The following is a 14,695-nucleotide window of genomic DNA, read 5'->3' as shown; positions in this document are numbered from 1 at the left end:
AAGCCATTCCATGAAGGGCTCGGCTACTTCACTTTATCATTTTATGATCTTTAGGTTGACACATCCTGAGAAAGGACCACTCGGCTTTTTTATTCAGGCAAGCAACTGTTTTTCAGGGTTCTGAGGAGAAACCAAGCTATCATTGCAGACCAGTGAAGGGATCTCTTTGGGAATGGTTTCCTCCTGTGAACAAGCATAATGTGGTGCATGTTCTTTAAATGTACTGTCAGTCACTTTCCATTTCTATTTATATTAGGGACTTACTGTCTATAGCTAAAACTGACATTTACTGTGCCTATAACCCTACCACAAATTAAAATCAGACCCCTAGTCCTTCTGGGGAATATGTTTATTAAGCTGTAGGAAGACATCTGAAATGATACCAAATTACATTTTAAACTTGAAACTCCAAATACCACATTTGTTTGTGAGGAGGAATAGGACTGTCTGGGGAATAATTTGAGAAACTGAGCAAGTCACTCTGTTTCGCAAAATGCAGGGCCACCAGGGAAGGGAAGAGTACGTTAGAAGAAACACTTTATATAAACCCCTGTGTGGCTTTTAACTAATCATTTAAACCTAAACAAAATTTTCTTCAGAATGAACTTACAAGACAAATAAGCCCTTTAAAACTTCATTTGAAAGAACAGACACAGACATTTCAATTGTACTTATAAATACCCTGAGAAGAGGGTTGAGAGAAACATCAGAATAAAACAAGCCTATAAAAATGTAAACCTGGGTTCTAAGCTTTGACCCCGCTAATACAGGCAAAAATGTGTTTAGGGCCAAAAATCTTAATGTCACTTTTGCCTTTTTAGCTTGTGGATGTCCGTGGGTGTTTGTGTGTGGTGGCTGTACTTATGTATATAGCATAGCCAAAATCTCAATCTCAGAACCTAATGATGGAACCAACTCTGTCCACAGGGCATTGGCTTCTTTGCTTGTGTGTCCAGTCCATGAGTAACTTGGAACATAGAAAAGCTTGGTTGAAAAGGCCTTTGAGATCCTTGGATGCAAAGTACACAGTAAATGCCAAGTATCATTATTATGAGCTTTATTGCTACTATTTTACTAAGTGTTTCAGATTAATATCAATTCAGCTTCATGGTAAGTGCTCTTACAGAGTGGGAGAACTTGAAATGTAGCTCAGGGAAAGTTGCATAAGAGAGGGTGCAGAGTTTCCTAGAAACTCTACCCTTCCCCAGAAACTCCTCACTCAAGGCTATGATCAAAGTTGACTGCCCCTAGAAATCAGGGTAGTGGTTCAAGCTATCACACTCCTTAAAAAGGTGCCTGTCATGGATGTGTCATGGGATTACAGCTGCCAGGAAATGAAAGACAGAGTATTAGGAGGTAACCTCAGTAAGTCACTCAACAAACCTCTGTGGGGCTCCTACTGTGTGCCGAGCTCAGTGCTCTCAAATACTCTCCTCCCTGAGATAGTGGATACACCAGGATTCACAGTAATGGGAGAGACACCCAGATCCCTTGGAGAGCCTGGGTGTTTCTGGGTCTTTTCCCCCAACACTCCACCCCCAAATTTAGAACAATATAGCTTACTTTGTATTTTAAAATATTACTAGTAATAATTTTATTTTCTACACCAGATTAATCATCTGTCATCTTCCAAGGACCCAGCACAATCAAAATATTCTCCCAAGTCATCCTCACCCTGTACCTGTGATGTGGGTATTATAGCCACGTTGTTTTTGCCAGTGAAAAAACAGAGAAGTTAAATGACTCGCACAGACCACACACTCTTGGCGGTGGCAGAGCGAGAGGCCGCCCCAAGCCTGTGCCTTGTCAGCCACACAAGGCTGCTTTATTTGATTTCCTGGTTAATGATGGAAGTCACTATTATCTCTATCATTTCTGTCGGCCACTCTGACTGGAATAAGTGAAAATAATAGACCTAATTTAGGACTCTGAGAGGCCCGCCAGTTCCTCCTCCTCCTCCCGCTCTTCCTCCTCCTCCCTAGAAATCAGAATCTGTTTTTTAAGAGCCTAATAAGAGGAAATTCCAAAACCCCAGTTAACCATTTAATTGTTTTACACGATTTGTTCTCGGGAGATGTTCGTTTCCAACTTAAATCCCATGTGCTGCTGATTTATTGTTGTCCTTGCGCTCCAGTTGGGTTTGAAAGTAACTCGTGACCATTCTCAGCATATAGTAATTTGGAACCTCGAAGATTATTATCATCTTCTCCCAGCCTTCTCTGTTGTGTCTTCTAAGGGCTAAAGAGTTCTTATTCCCTTCACTTTCCCCCTTAATTCTCCCCTTCTGGCCTTTTAGTATTTTCCTGTACTTCTCTGGAACCTTCTCCAAGCTCTCCACACCTTCCCCTGCCCCTCCCCCACGACATTCAGCCCTGGCCTGACAAGGATCCCTTAGACTCATCCTAGGTTTTGGCTGTTTGATTACAGGGGTAATCTGCCTTTTGGCGAAGCTGAAGGGCTTACAGCAGGGGCTGAGCTAGAGTTTGTCACTCTCCGTAAGGATGTAACCCAGTGAGGAGTTTGCTAAGCCTTGTGAGGCAATGCCTTTTTGCTTGTCTGTGTTTCCTTGGAGAACAAGTGATCTCTCAGCACTGCTGTTACTTTATCATTAAGAACAGAACTCGAGAAATCAGGATTTTAGCCGCCTGAGGTTGCATAGTCCGTGCATGTAGTCACAGCTGCTGAAAGCCACTCCCTCTGGACCACTGACACATCCCTCCCCTGCCAGTGTATCTGTGGAGCTAATAAATTCTAGCGCCGCCTTTTAAAGAGCTGAAATAATCCCAGCAAGTGGCTGGGTGGAGGAGCTCATAAATTTGGTCTCCCAGGAGAGATATTTGAAAATTGCCCAAGAGACCCTGCCTCTAGATTCAGGAAGAGGTGAGATAAAAGCATTAGTGAGGGCAATAGCGTGAGGAGCCTTGCAAAAGGCACAGATTGAGCAAGGGCTGCCTGGGTGATCCAATAGATTTTTTTCAAGAGTTCTGTTTTCGCTGAAGTCTCTTTGCGGCTGGAGCTATCATCGTTCAGCTGCAAGATTCAGTTGTCTATTTGGAATGTAGGTATCAGAGGATGGTGCTAGGTATGATTCCACCACAAATTATTCGTCAAAAGGTGATAACTGACATGCTGGATGAAAGGCCAGGAGAAACCCAAACAGAATTGCTGACTTAGAGCTTGGGGTGGGGTGGGGCTCCCCACGTGGCTGTCAGCTCACGGAGCTCTCTGCCTCTGCTGAATACCCAGGCAAGGGCCTTAGTGAATGTTTTCATGAATTATTCATTTATGGTGAATGAATGCAAGCAGCAGTCGCATGTAAATGACAAGGCTCGAGGGCTACTTATTTGTCCTTATGAGGCAGGAGGAAGCTTATTAACAACTCACAACAGGAAGAAATTTTACTTAGGGATATGTCTCTACAATGATATTTTTTTCCCCAGCCAGTCAGATGTACAGCATTTATTTGAGCTGCATTCAAAATCATCTTTTCTTTTATCTTTTGATCTGCATTTACTTGCCTTTTCTAAATGTAACTTTATGAATAATTGATATAACTGAGAAGTTATTGGTTGATTGAAAAGCCGTCTCTTCATGTCTGTAAGTCTGACCCATGGCTAAAGCCAAACTGTTCAAGCATTTAGGGTCTTTTATAAAAGATCTTTATAAAGAGCCTTTAGCTCTTTACAAGGAAAAAAATATATCAGATTTTGAAAACAGATTTTTTTTTTTTCTGGTGATAGTGCATCAGAAACCAATTCAACTATGTTTTTGGTTAACAAATGAATTGGGCTGACTGTATGACTAATTCAGATTAACGATGCAGAAATCAGTCATTAAAAGAAGCCAAAAAATTAAAGATTGATTTAATGGTCCTAACAGAATGATCATAAATTCGGATCTCCCCTCATTACTGCTCTCTCTGTGTAAAACAGTTGAAAGCACTAGTAAACATCTCCTCCGCCTAAGTAGATGCAGCGTATATGCTATAAAACCGAGCAAAGTCTCCAGCAGAATGCAGATCTGTTAGCCGTATTACATTTTATTACTACCGTTGGCTTTCTCGAAGCCAGGCTTTCATTTAAAGAAAAAGAAGTTATCATTTCCAACATATCAGACACTATATCTAATAAAATAAAGGCATCAGTAGTACAAAATTGATAAAAAGGAGGCCCAAATTTACCTTGTGTGGTAAATTTAATTTCTGATACCCCTGGTGATAATGATTCCAAAAGCACCCTTGTCAATATCAATGAGTCTGTGCAAAGCAGAAATGAGATGTTTAGTTGACCATGGTGTGGGTGTAACTGGTATCTCCTAGCGCAGAGCTCTGAGCACTATATTGCAACCTTATTGCAGGGCAGACATCCAATTTTTAAAACATTAAATAGATTGGAGACAGATGAGTGTCCCTGAATTATTCTTGGCCTTTTCCTATGAAATGTCTAAAATATAATTTCAAATGGAAATTAATTTAATTGATGCAAAAACAAATGGGTCTAGAACTCATCTGAAAGCTTGAGTTTAATTTAAGGAGCACTGATAAAAAGTACACATTACCTTGGGGGTAACCATTTATGCCTTTCAAGAACAGAAATGAGTTGTGTTAGGCTGTTAATGTAAATTGGAGTTTCACTTATGGTTTGTAAATCAATTAATTTCTTCTCATTAGTTAATGAAGATAATCTAAACATGACTCTTAGAATGTCCATCGTTAGAAGAGATCCTTGATATCCATGTTTTCATTAATTCAAGAAATATTTATTAAGCACCTATTAGGTACCATGTACTCTCTAAAATTTCAGTGTAGGCAGTACAAGGCAGACACAATCTCTGACTTATGAAGTTTATTGTCTAGTTGGGAGGAGAGACATTTAAAAATATTACTCAAAAATCACTGATGCATTGCTGGACTCTGTGGCAAGCACCTATATTCCCAGCTACTCTGGAGGCTGAGATGGGAGGATGGCTCAGAAGTTCAAGGCCAACCTGGACAACTTAGCGAGACCCCATCTCTAAAAAAAACAAATCACTGATGAATTACAATCAGGAAGCTGATATGATAAACTCCAAGAGATTATAGAACACATTTATTTTGTTTATCATTATATCCTCACCAATTGAAAATTTATAAATGAATGATTAATATTATACAAACAATCTAACTGGCCAAACCGGTTTTCCCTTCTAAAATGAGAGCAGGGAGCCTGACACATATTAGGTGTCTAATTGATCTTTGATGAGTGATTGATTGACCCATTGAATAATTAGTGATAAATGTTACTAAGGAAAAGTGTAAGGTATACTCAAAGCCCTCTGCAAAAAGCCCCAAGCTAGTGTGGTTGCCCAGAAAAGGTGGTGAGGATTACTTTCGTCAAGGCTCTGTGGTGGGAAGGAAGATGATGCTTCCATGAAGGTGGAAGAAAGTCACTGTGGCAGGAACGTTGAGCCATGAGCAGTCAGAGGCCAGATGGTGCGAGGCCGTGGATCTCTGTCCTGCTCTATCACGGGGAGATGGTCTTACGGGTGTCCCTGATGGTCTGTAGCATTTGCTATGGGCACTAGCTTTTTAGAACAGAATGAGGGCTAGGGATGGGGCAGAGACATAGATACAAAGGCAAAACTCTCTTTCTGGACACCCAAATGTCTGTGTCACCAAAGAAAAGCAGGTGGGGAACGATTCTTGCGGGGAAATCCTGCCATCTCTTGAGCCTAAGAAAGCTTTGAAAGGGAGAATACACATTTTAACTAAACCTACTGGTATTTCCGCACCTTTTCTAGGGCTATTTCTACTTCTTTGTCTCATTTGCTAAAAGGGGAAATATTGTCTTTGGCCGCCTGTCTTTAGGAGGTTGGCAGTAAGACTCTGTGCGCTCGGAGCGTGAGCTCATTCACAAAAACGACACAGGTAATGTGATGTCTTTAAATAGGGGCCAGGTAGCTTTCCTATTTTCCCAAGTATTGCTTCTGGTGGATTTCCGTCATTGTTTTCAGGAAAAACAAGATACTGAGGACTGATTTCTGGGAGCTAGTTTGGTTCCATTTTGAGGAAATATTTTCAAGGGGCTTTTCTGAGAAATAATTTTGAAATTCTGTAAAGTTGTGGGTGAGAGGAGTCCATAGGCCCCTGTAGAACGGTTTGGGAGTCTCAAGTTGATGGATTTTTTAAAAAATATCTTATGTATGCAGGGAGTGATGGACATTTTTTATTTGTTAGATTTTGGTTCTTTAATTAAAACACAAGACTGGTGTTTAAGAGCAAGGTATAATTTCTTGACTGTAGTATGGTGATTAATCTGTTGTTTGATCACTACTTCAGAATAGTAATAGTAACAAAGACAATAACAACTAATTTTTATTAGCATATTCAACATATTTAACATGGCCATTTTACAGTTGAGGAAACCGAGGCACAGAGGTGCCAAGTAACTTGCCCAAAGTCACTCAGCTAGGAAGTGGCAGAACTCAGATTCCAACCTAGGCAGTCAGCTCCTGAGCCCGTGTTCTTCATTACTCCATTGTACAATGTAACTATTACCCGTGGAAGAAACTAAGTAAATTGTCTTTCCATTTCACATTTTACTTGATTACCCTGACAATTTGCTTTCTTTACAAAAACAGAAATTTTAAAATTTCACATGAGAGAAGAATGAGTACATAAGGATGCTGCGTTAGAAACTGCTTTCTCATAAGATTTAAGAGTTTATATTTCCCTCTTTAGCATTTCAGTCTCCTCCTCCCAGACAAAAACTAGTTTGCCAAGATAGACCACAACACTTCGTTTGAGAAGGTCCAAAGGAAGTACACGTTTCTTTTCATAAACAGATACAAGCACAGCGAGCAATGCTGTTTTTCTAATCTGTGTGAAAATACATTGCATTTAAGTGAGAAAGAAGTGTGGGCCCCATGGAATGTAAGGTCTTTTTAATCAGCTTCTCTTACTTTTTAGGAACACCTTATATTTGGGGTTTAGTCATGTTTCAAATGTAGTCTTGATGTTAAGAGCTAAATGCTAGACTGGCTCCATTTCATTGAATGTAGACGCTGAGCACCTACTGTGTGCCAGGTGCTGGGTTGAGTACTGTGGATGCTTCAGTGTGCAGTGAATGACAGCTTTATCGTGATGGAATTTATAGTCTACTTAGATTAAGAACATCTCTTTTTTGAGTCCTAGAATCTGCATTTTAGAGACTCAAGGGCTTTTGAGATGGCCTGTAGTCCGATCTGTTCATTAGACAGATGATGCAAAGGAGAACCCAAAAGTTAATAAGGTCGTTTTCCCAGAGCCGGCAACTCTAATAGCAATGGTATCTGGATCTCCTGCTCCCTGGAGCTTTTCAGTTTTGTAAATTCTGTTCCCCATCAAGTCCTTATGTTAGTATTTTTTATCTTCTTCAGATTTCTTCAATGTTTACGGTCTGCTTTCAATGCTAACATTGATCTTCCAATTTTCTTTTTTTCCTTTGGCAAATGAACCCTCTATTCAAACTCAGATCTTCTAATTTTCTAACCTAAGTTTTTCATCCTCGGCCTGATCGCATATGTGGCCGACCTGTCTGTCATGAGAGTTTAGTGGATGATCCTGGGGTGCTGCAGGTCCTCTGAAGACCTGGGAGAGGAGAGCAGTGTGCAGAGACCCTCGTCAAACCTTCCAAACCGAAGCACTGGCCAGAAGATAGGCTTGCCCAGGGGCAAGGAAGACCCGCAGACACCGTTCAGCTTTTCAGACACCCCTAGACGGAAAACATCCTTTGGGGGGAAAAATGAGGACATGAAATCGCTTGCTGTGGTACCTATCATTCTGTTAAAGACAGTGAAAACAGTCTGTCATCCTTGACATTTTAATTGAAAGAAAAGCTTACATAGATTTCAACCATAAGCAGTATGTTTATACAAGTGTATAAAGAGGAATAATCTGTCAAGTTGGAAAACTCTTAATGCTGCAGGACTCAGTGTAGTAATTGAACAATCCAACATGAGCTCACACATCTTACCTTGTTCTATGCCTCAATAATTTTTAGTAGAAATACTTTACCTAGAGGCATATGGTTATTAAAAAGGAGGCTTGGCTTGCTCAAAGTCTGGAATTATTAGCTCATGGCAACAAGCCTGCACTGGAGAAAGACTGTTGGGTCTTTGTTTTCACAACTTTACTGCAATTTGCCATCTTATTTTCAGAGTCTAACTGATGTGTTGTTTGGGAAATTTTGTTTTGTTTTCTTCTGAAGGAAGAAAATGTAATTTCACGTGGATGAGTGGATTCTCATGTTAGCAGTATTACAGTAATTTACTACTGCATACAAAGTCCAGGGAACAGTGTGACCCTCAAAGGGAATGAACTGTGAATTTATTTCAGCACAAAAAATCAATAATAATGTAGTTATGGGAGCCATCAAGGTGTGATGGGGGAAGCCCTGTGTTGCAAGTTGAAGATAAGCCCTGTTCCCTGTCATGACCCATGTGATCTTGGGCAAACTTAAATGTTTCTGAATTCAGCCTACTCCTGAGTAAAATGGGAATAATAGGACCTTCCTACCATATTGCATTGTTTCAAGTCACATAAAATTAGGGACATGAATATACTTTGAATATATTAAATAATAATAATTCTTATTTCAATACACACAAAAGGAATTAGACAATGCAATTATTCCAGTCTCGCTCCAATGATACAAATATGCTCGACAAATGGTCTTTTCTTACACTTCGCTATATCTATAATCACCTTGGTCTAGTCCTTTATATAACTAATGATGGGTAGATATAGTGATTTTACTTTTTACAGTTTTTGTAGTTTTAATAGTTCAAGCAAAAAGCTAAAAAAACTCCATTAGTTTGGTAGGTCGAGTTTGAGGAAATAATTTGCAGAATCTGTGTAAAACAAAAACCTCAAAATTATTCAGAATCCAAACATTTATATCTCAAATGATCATTTTTCTCTCCAAGTATACATTGCTAATTAGTCTGATTGGTATCATTAGGAAATTATTGTTATAATCCCAAGAGAATTCAGTACTCAAAAAGGCTATCTTAGTGAGGGAATATTTGGTATTTTAAAATCTGATAGATCTATATAAGGTGTAGAAATAACTTAGCTAATAAGAACATTGAATTACACGAAACATACCATTCCCAAACTATTCTATATAACTGGGAGTTTTCCATAGTTCTGGGAGGAATGAAAATTCATATTTTTGCATCTCCATTTGCATCACCATTAAGTTGTTTAACTGATTTTTTTAAAAAAAGAATAGTTCAATAAAAACTCATAACCAAGATTATTTTTAACATGTCAGGTTAAAAGAGACAGAATGTAAATGATGATAACATATTGCCCTTTGTCCATGAGTATGATATTGCAAACCAACATAATAAAAAGAAATGTTTTTAGTTATCTTTTCCATAATAGTTTTTGCTTGTCCCTAACTGTCTGTACTCAAAGCATTCCCCCTGGTGACTAGGGAAACAGGCATATGATAAAAAGCTGTATGTATGTATGTTTGTACATCTATTGAGCTTAGGTGATTACCTATATGTCGGGGTGCTCTCAGTGACTCTTCCTCAATATGAAGCTAGGGAGTTCAGATTATTAATCTTGGATTTAGAGGAACTATTATTAAACTCTATATGCAACTGTTTTCTTTTCAATAAAGTTCCTAAACAAGACATTAAGACTGGAGGACATAAGCCAACATTGTCTGCTGGTTAAGCCCCATCCTATACCTATCTAACGCGAGTTATCCACCTCTGAAAGAGACCTTAAGACCCAGGGAAGTCACAACCTGCCGTAGTATTTCAGAGCAATTGAAATCAGCAGTCTCCTGGAACTGTAAAAAGCTAAAGGGCTTTCCAAGGTCCTGCTAGTCCTTATGGTCAATCCATACTCCTCCTGAGGTCACAGGGGCACATGCCAAGGAATACCCATAGTACTTCATTTGCTTACCTGTAAACACTCATTTCATTGCTGTAAGCTACCTATATTAGCCTATCTATGTATCTCCTCATACGCACACATCCTATTACTAGAACTGAGTGTCATTTGTGTGCACCCATGTCACTTCTGTGGAAAGTCTGTATTTTTTTTATATTTTCATATATACACCCTCTCAAGCTGATCATAAATCTTCACTGACTTTATGACTAATCCTATGATGTGTGACTGCAGGGTTAGCTCTATTTCTCCAGAAGAGTTCTGGGGCAAAAAGAGTAGAAAACTTCATCTTCTTGGGAATTCTAACAGCCATGCAAAGGAAGAACATGGCATTCTGTCATCACATCAGTCCCTACTTCTCCATAGGAGCCAAAGGAACTCCAAAGAAGCGGCTCCTTCTGCTACTCTGGTGGGGACCTAGATAGGGCTGTCCTTCCGTGGAGCGAGAGAAGGTGTTGGCTCGCACAGAGGGTCTCTGTCTGCAACCTCTGCCCAGCACTTAGCACAAGGGAGTCAAACTCATGCACGCGCTCTCTCTCTTTTTTAAGAAAATGCATTAATTCTGCAAGCACTAGTTTCTAGCATGACATGCAGGGTAAGGTTGTTATAACGTGGAAGACTCATAGGTCCTCAGAGGTTTTTGTTTGTTTGTTCTGTTTTATTTGTTTGTTGTTAGGTCCTGAATTTAATGGTTTGACATTTATACAGCTCCCCAGAGCAAAAGCATCAGGAGACTGAGAATTTAGCTGGGGAGGTCACTTGTTTGCCATTTTTAATAAACACAAATAATTCCCTTCTTCCCTCAGCCCCAGATTCCCTGGCTCATTAAATCAATTTAAGGCCCTTAAAAAATTTTTTTCTTCAAATTGAAGCAAAAGCTCAAACTCCGTACGGTACTCCCCCGAGGAGCGCTTACCCAAGTCCTACAGGTCAAGCCCAAATCAGTTTCTGTCAAACAGCCTAACACCTCGAGTTATTATGAAATGAGCTGTTGGTAATTGGAGGCTGAGCTCTGGACTTGCCCTGAGAAAGGCCAGCTGTGCCGCCGCCCCAAGATCCGGCTGCTTTGGTTTGTGTCCTGACTTTGTTTTTTTTCCAGTCATAGTGGAGAACTATGAAAAAAATCAAAATGGATTTCTGTCGGGAATTCATGAATGAAGTTTGCTCTGCAAATCCAGAGAGCGAAAGTGTACTCAGAGCAAAGCCAGGCGGGCTTCCAGGAAGAGGTGTTGGAGAGTGTGGCTAAAATAAATGTGCACAGCTCTCAGGCTCTAAGACACTCCAGAAGGCTGAGACTTCCAAGTAAACACAGGATTTCACCATGAAGTCCCTTTCCTAAGATGTAGGGCTTGTGGGAGATCTACTGGCTTGTTTCTGTTGAACAACATCAGTTAGATAACAGAGGTCAGGAAATGAAGTGGAATTTGATGTATTAACTAGGAAGCAGCAAAGGAAGCCAGGCTGGTGTTTTATTTGTTATTATTTCCCTAATATCCTCAATTATGTGGCTCTCCCATCAGTGGATCCGATCTGCTGCACATGTGACAGTGTTGTCCTTGCTGTTCTGGACACCGGTGAAACAGACCCAGGGCATTAGGAATAATGTTTGTTTCCTTTTTCTTTGTCCCAGGCCTGTCCCAGGCTCTCTATCTTCTCTGCTACAGCTCCACAACAGACAGAGACAGCCCATGCCAGCCTCCATGCCCGGGACCCTGCCCAACCCTACCATGCCAGGATCTTCCGCTGTCCTGATGCCAGTAAGTGTATCTGTGTGTCTCTCAGTAACCTGCCACTCGCACTGAAGTCTGCCCCTCTTGAAAGAGGAAAGAAAGAGCTGAGCTCTAAACTGAGAGAAGGCGAGTGCTTCTGCACGGAGGGCGGAGCTGTGCCGGTTTGCTGTGAGGGCCCCGTCGCCCGGCCCTAGGTGCCTTGCCGGCTTTCCTGCCCTTCAATGCTTTGCTATGAGAAAGGGTCCCATCTTCTTGCTGGTGACAAGTGAGCCTGTGACACCCAGGACATGGAATTAATTCAGGGAAACAGTGTTTTATAAGCACTCCAAAGTCTACAACTTGGGTTCTATATAGATTGTCCCTAAATTGCCAGTGAGTGTTCTAGCCAGGACTCAGAGCAATAATTACATCAATAAGCATACATAACAGCTGCTAACATGTATTCATGTGTATCAGGTTCTGTCAATCACATTAGCAGCACTTACTGAGTGCTTTCCACATGCTGGTCACTTTCCAAGTGCTCTGTCAACACATGAAACAATCCTATGAGATAGGTCTACAACTACCCCAATTTTTTGAATGAGGAAACTAAGGCAAGTCACTCGCTCGGCTGAGAAGCAAAGCAGCTGAGTTTTGAACCCAGGAATTCTGGCTCCAGAGTCCACTCTCTGAACCACGACATTACATTGCATTTCCTCCCTTCACCATCACAACAAACCTGTGAGGTAGGCACTGTTGTTATACCCATTTTACAGATGAGAAAACCAAGGCACAGAGATGGAGTAACTTAACTAAGATTACAGAGCTAATAGGTGATGGAGTCAAGGTTTAAATCCAGAAAGTCTGACTCCTGCGTCTCCACTTATTATATATGATAAACAATAAAAAACAGTAGATAAACATAGAAGGGAGGTACAGACTATTCCAGAGGAAACCTTCCTCACCTTCCACAGGATCTTCTCCCTGCACTCTTCTCTGTCCTCCTTGACGTTGTGCTTGGCTGGGGTTATTATTCACAGGGCCACAGGAGTTCTCAGAAGCCCTGGAGGCAATGTGACAATTCAATTAAAATCCTCCCATAACAATATTAACAGTGTCTTGCAGAGCATTTTAGCATTTTAAGGAGTTGTCTATGTTGTTATTTCATTTTATCCTCACAGCAATCCTGCAGGGATATGGTAGCAGTAATTACTGTTGTATTCATTTTACAGATGAAAAGCGAAAGAATAAGAAATTGAAGGGAGTTGTCTCATGTCACACAGCTTGTGAGTGAAGAGTTGGGGCTGGAACCCACATTTCAACTCACACCGAGCAGCGCACGCATTGAGCAATTTGCTCCTTTATCTAAGCGTAGGCAGGGAAGGGAGACGCACTTCGCCGACTCAGTTTAGAGAAGTGGACCTGTTTCCAAGTTAGAAACTGACTTTGCAACATTAGTCCAGAGGACAGATTGAGCTGAGGGACTTTACCTGCCTTGCTCTCCTTAGGGCCCTTTAGAGGAAGGAGAAACAGCACCATCAATGCAATTATCCCACGTTGTATTCACCCCAACTGGTTGCATGAAGACTTCCACCACAAGCTGGCTTCGTTTAGGCTTTAAATTCCTCTTGTCCAAAATTAGTTTCTTTCAGAACTTCTATGCATTGTCCACAAAAATAACACTGTTGAGACCCTTTTTTCCATTTGGCTAAACTGTGTACCATTCCCAGGGACAAAAATGAGACACTTGGGTTGAATGGGCCATCTCGTCATACAACTTGACCTCCTGTCAATGCCTCAGAGTAGAAGCCTAGGTTCAGGTTCATGGTCTAGCACTGCCCCCACGGGAGTTCCCCAACCTATGTCAGTGCTGTGTGTGGCTGCCACGACAGTAAGTGTCAGCCTGGAGCAGTGGCTCCCAACTCGGGGTGATTTTGTCCCCCGGAGGATATCTGGCAATATGTGGAGACACTGTTGGTTGTGCCAATGGGATGGGGGGCAGGTTCCGGCATCTAGTGATTAGAGGCAAGAGATGCTGCTACGCATCCTACAATGCACAGAACAGTCCCCGCAGAGGGGGATTGTTGTGCCCATATGTGCTGAGATTGAGAAGCCCTGGTCTTGAGTGACATGAATACAACTAATAATGATTAATATAAGATCTCCAAAAAGTATATCCTAAAAGTTCCAGGCTGTAGAAACCTGGGCCTTTTCTTCCTTGTTATCACGTTACCACCTCCCGTGCTATAACTTTGGCATTTTAGGCCTGGTCACAGGGGAGCCTCTTCCCCTAGAGTTCCTACCCTGGGAGACCAGGATTCCCTGGGTATGAAAGATAAGTCTACGTCTTCAGGGGAAGGTGAGATTCTTAACTGATTTGTAATATATGCCGCCAGGCCGCACATTTCACAAAGTCTAGATCTGAAACAAAACGATGTGTGGATTCCTTCATCCATTCCAAACTTTTCTTGAGCACCTTCTGTGTGCCAAGGACACTTCAACTAGGTTCTGGGGACATGCTGACGAACATGGCAGGCACTGCCTTCAAGGAGGTCACTGGGATGTGATGTCTAATCTTGAAAGTCAAATACTTTGATAATTCGGGAATATGAGCACTCATTTATAATTACAAAAGTTCAGTGAACTACACACACTCTAGCTTCTGTTTTCCAGTGTGTGAAAAAGATGAAATCCTGTTGTTTTACCCGCAACGCTAAATGTGCAGTATTCAGCCAGCCACTCCCAACTCATAAAGCTGTGCTCATGGTGCAGACGGAGCCTCCTAATGCAAAGCACCAAATAGTTGTTTTGAAGAGGCTCTTGCTGACACTCTGTGTCTATAAGCCAACAATCATTAAGATGAAAATGCAATTTTTTTTTTTCTTTTATGGATAGAGGAATCAGCCTGTTTAAAACCAGTATTTTGTCAGCCCAAAAGTGGGAAGCATTGCTGATACCACATCCAGAAGCCATGAGCAGGCTACTCTCGTCTCTTCATATAACTAGTAGCTTAGAAGACTGTGGACAACCATTTGTACTTCTGAAAGATCCTTTTTTT

The 14,695-nt window shown here is 41.2% G+C and overlaps 1 protein-coding gene across 1 annotated transcript in view; it reads left to right on the top strand.

Moving 5' to 3' along the window:
* CREB5 (cAMP responsive element binding protein 5) overlaps positions 1-14,695 on the top strand; it is a 312,329-nt gene that overhangs the window by 206,205 nt on the left and 91,429 nt on the right. Inside the window, exon 5 of the mRNA XM_069462072.1 lies at positions 11,559-11,685. Within this exon, the coding sequence (XP_069318173.1) occupies positions 11,559-11,685 (127 nt within the window). The remainder of the gene's footprint in view (positions 1-11,558; positions 11,686-14,695) is intronic.

The sequence above is a fragment of the Eulemur rufifrons genome, chromosome 29 (assembly GCF_041146395.1).
Source record: "Eulemur rufifrons isolate Redbay chromosome 29, OSU_ERuf_1, whole genome shotgun sequence".
NCBI lineage: Eukaryota > Metazoa > Chordata > Mammalia > Primates > Lemuridae > Eulemur > Eulemur rufifrons.
This window is presented reverse-complemented; position numbering and strand designations above follow the sequence as displayed.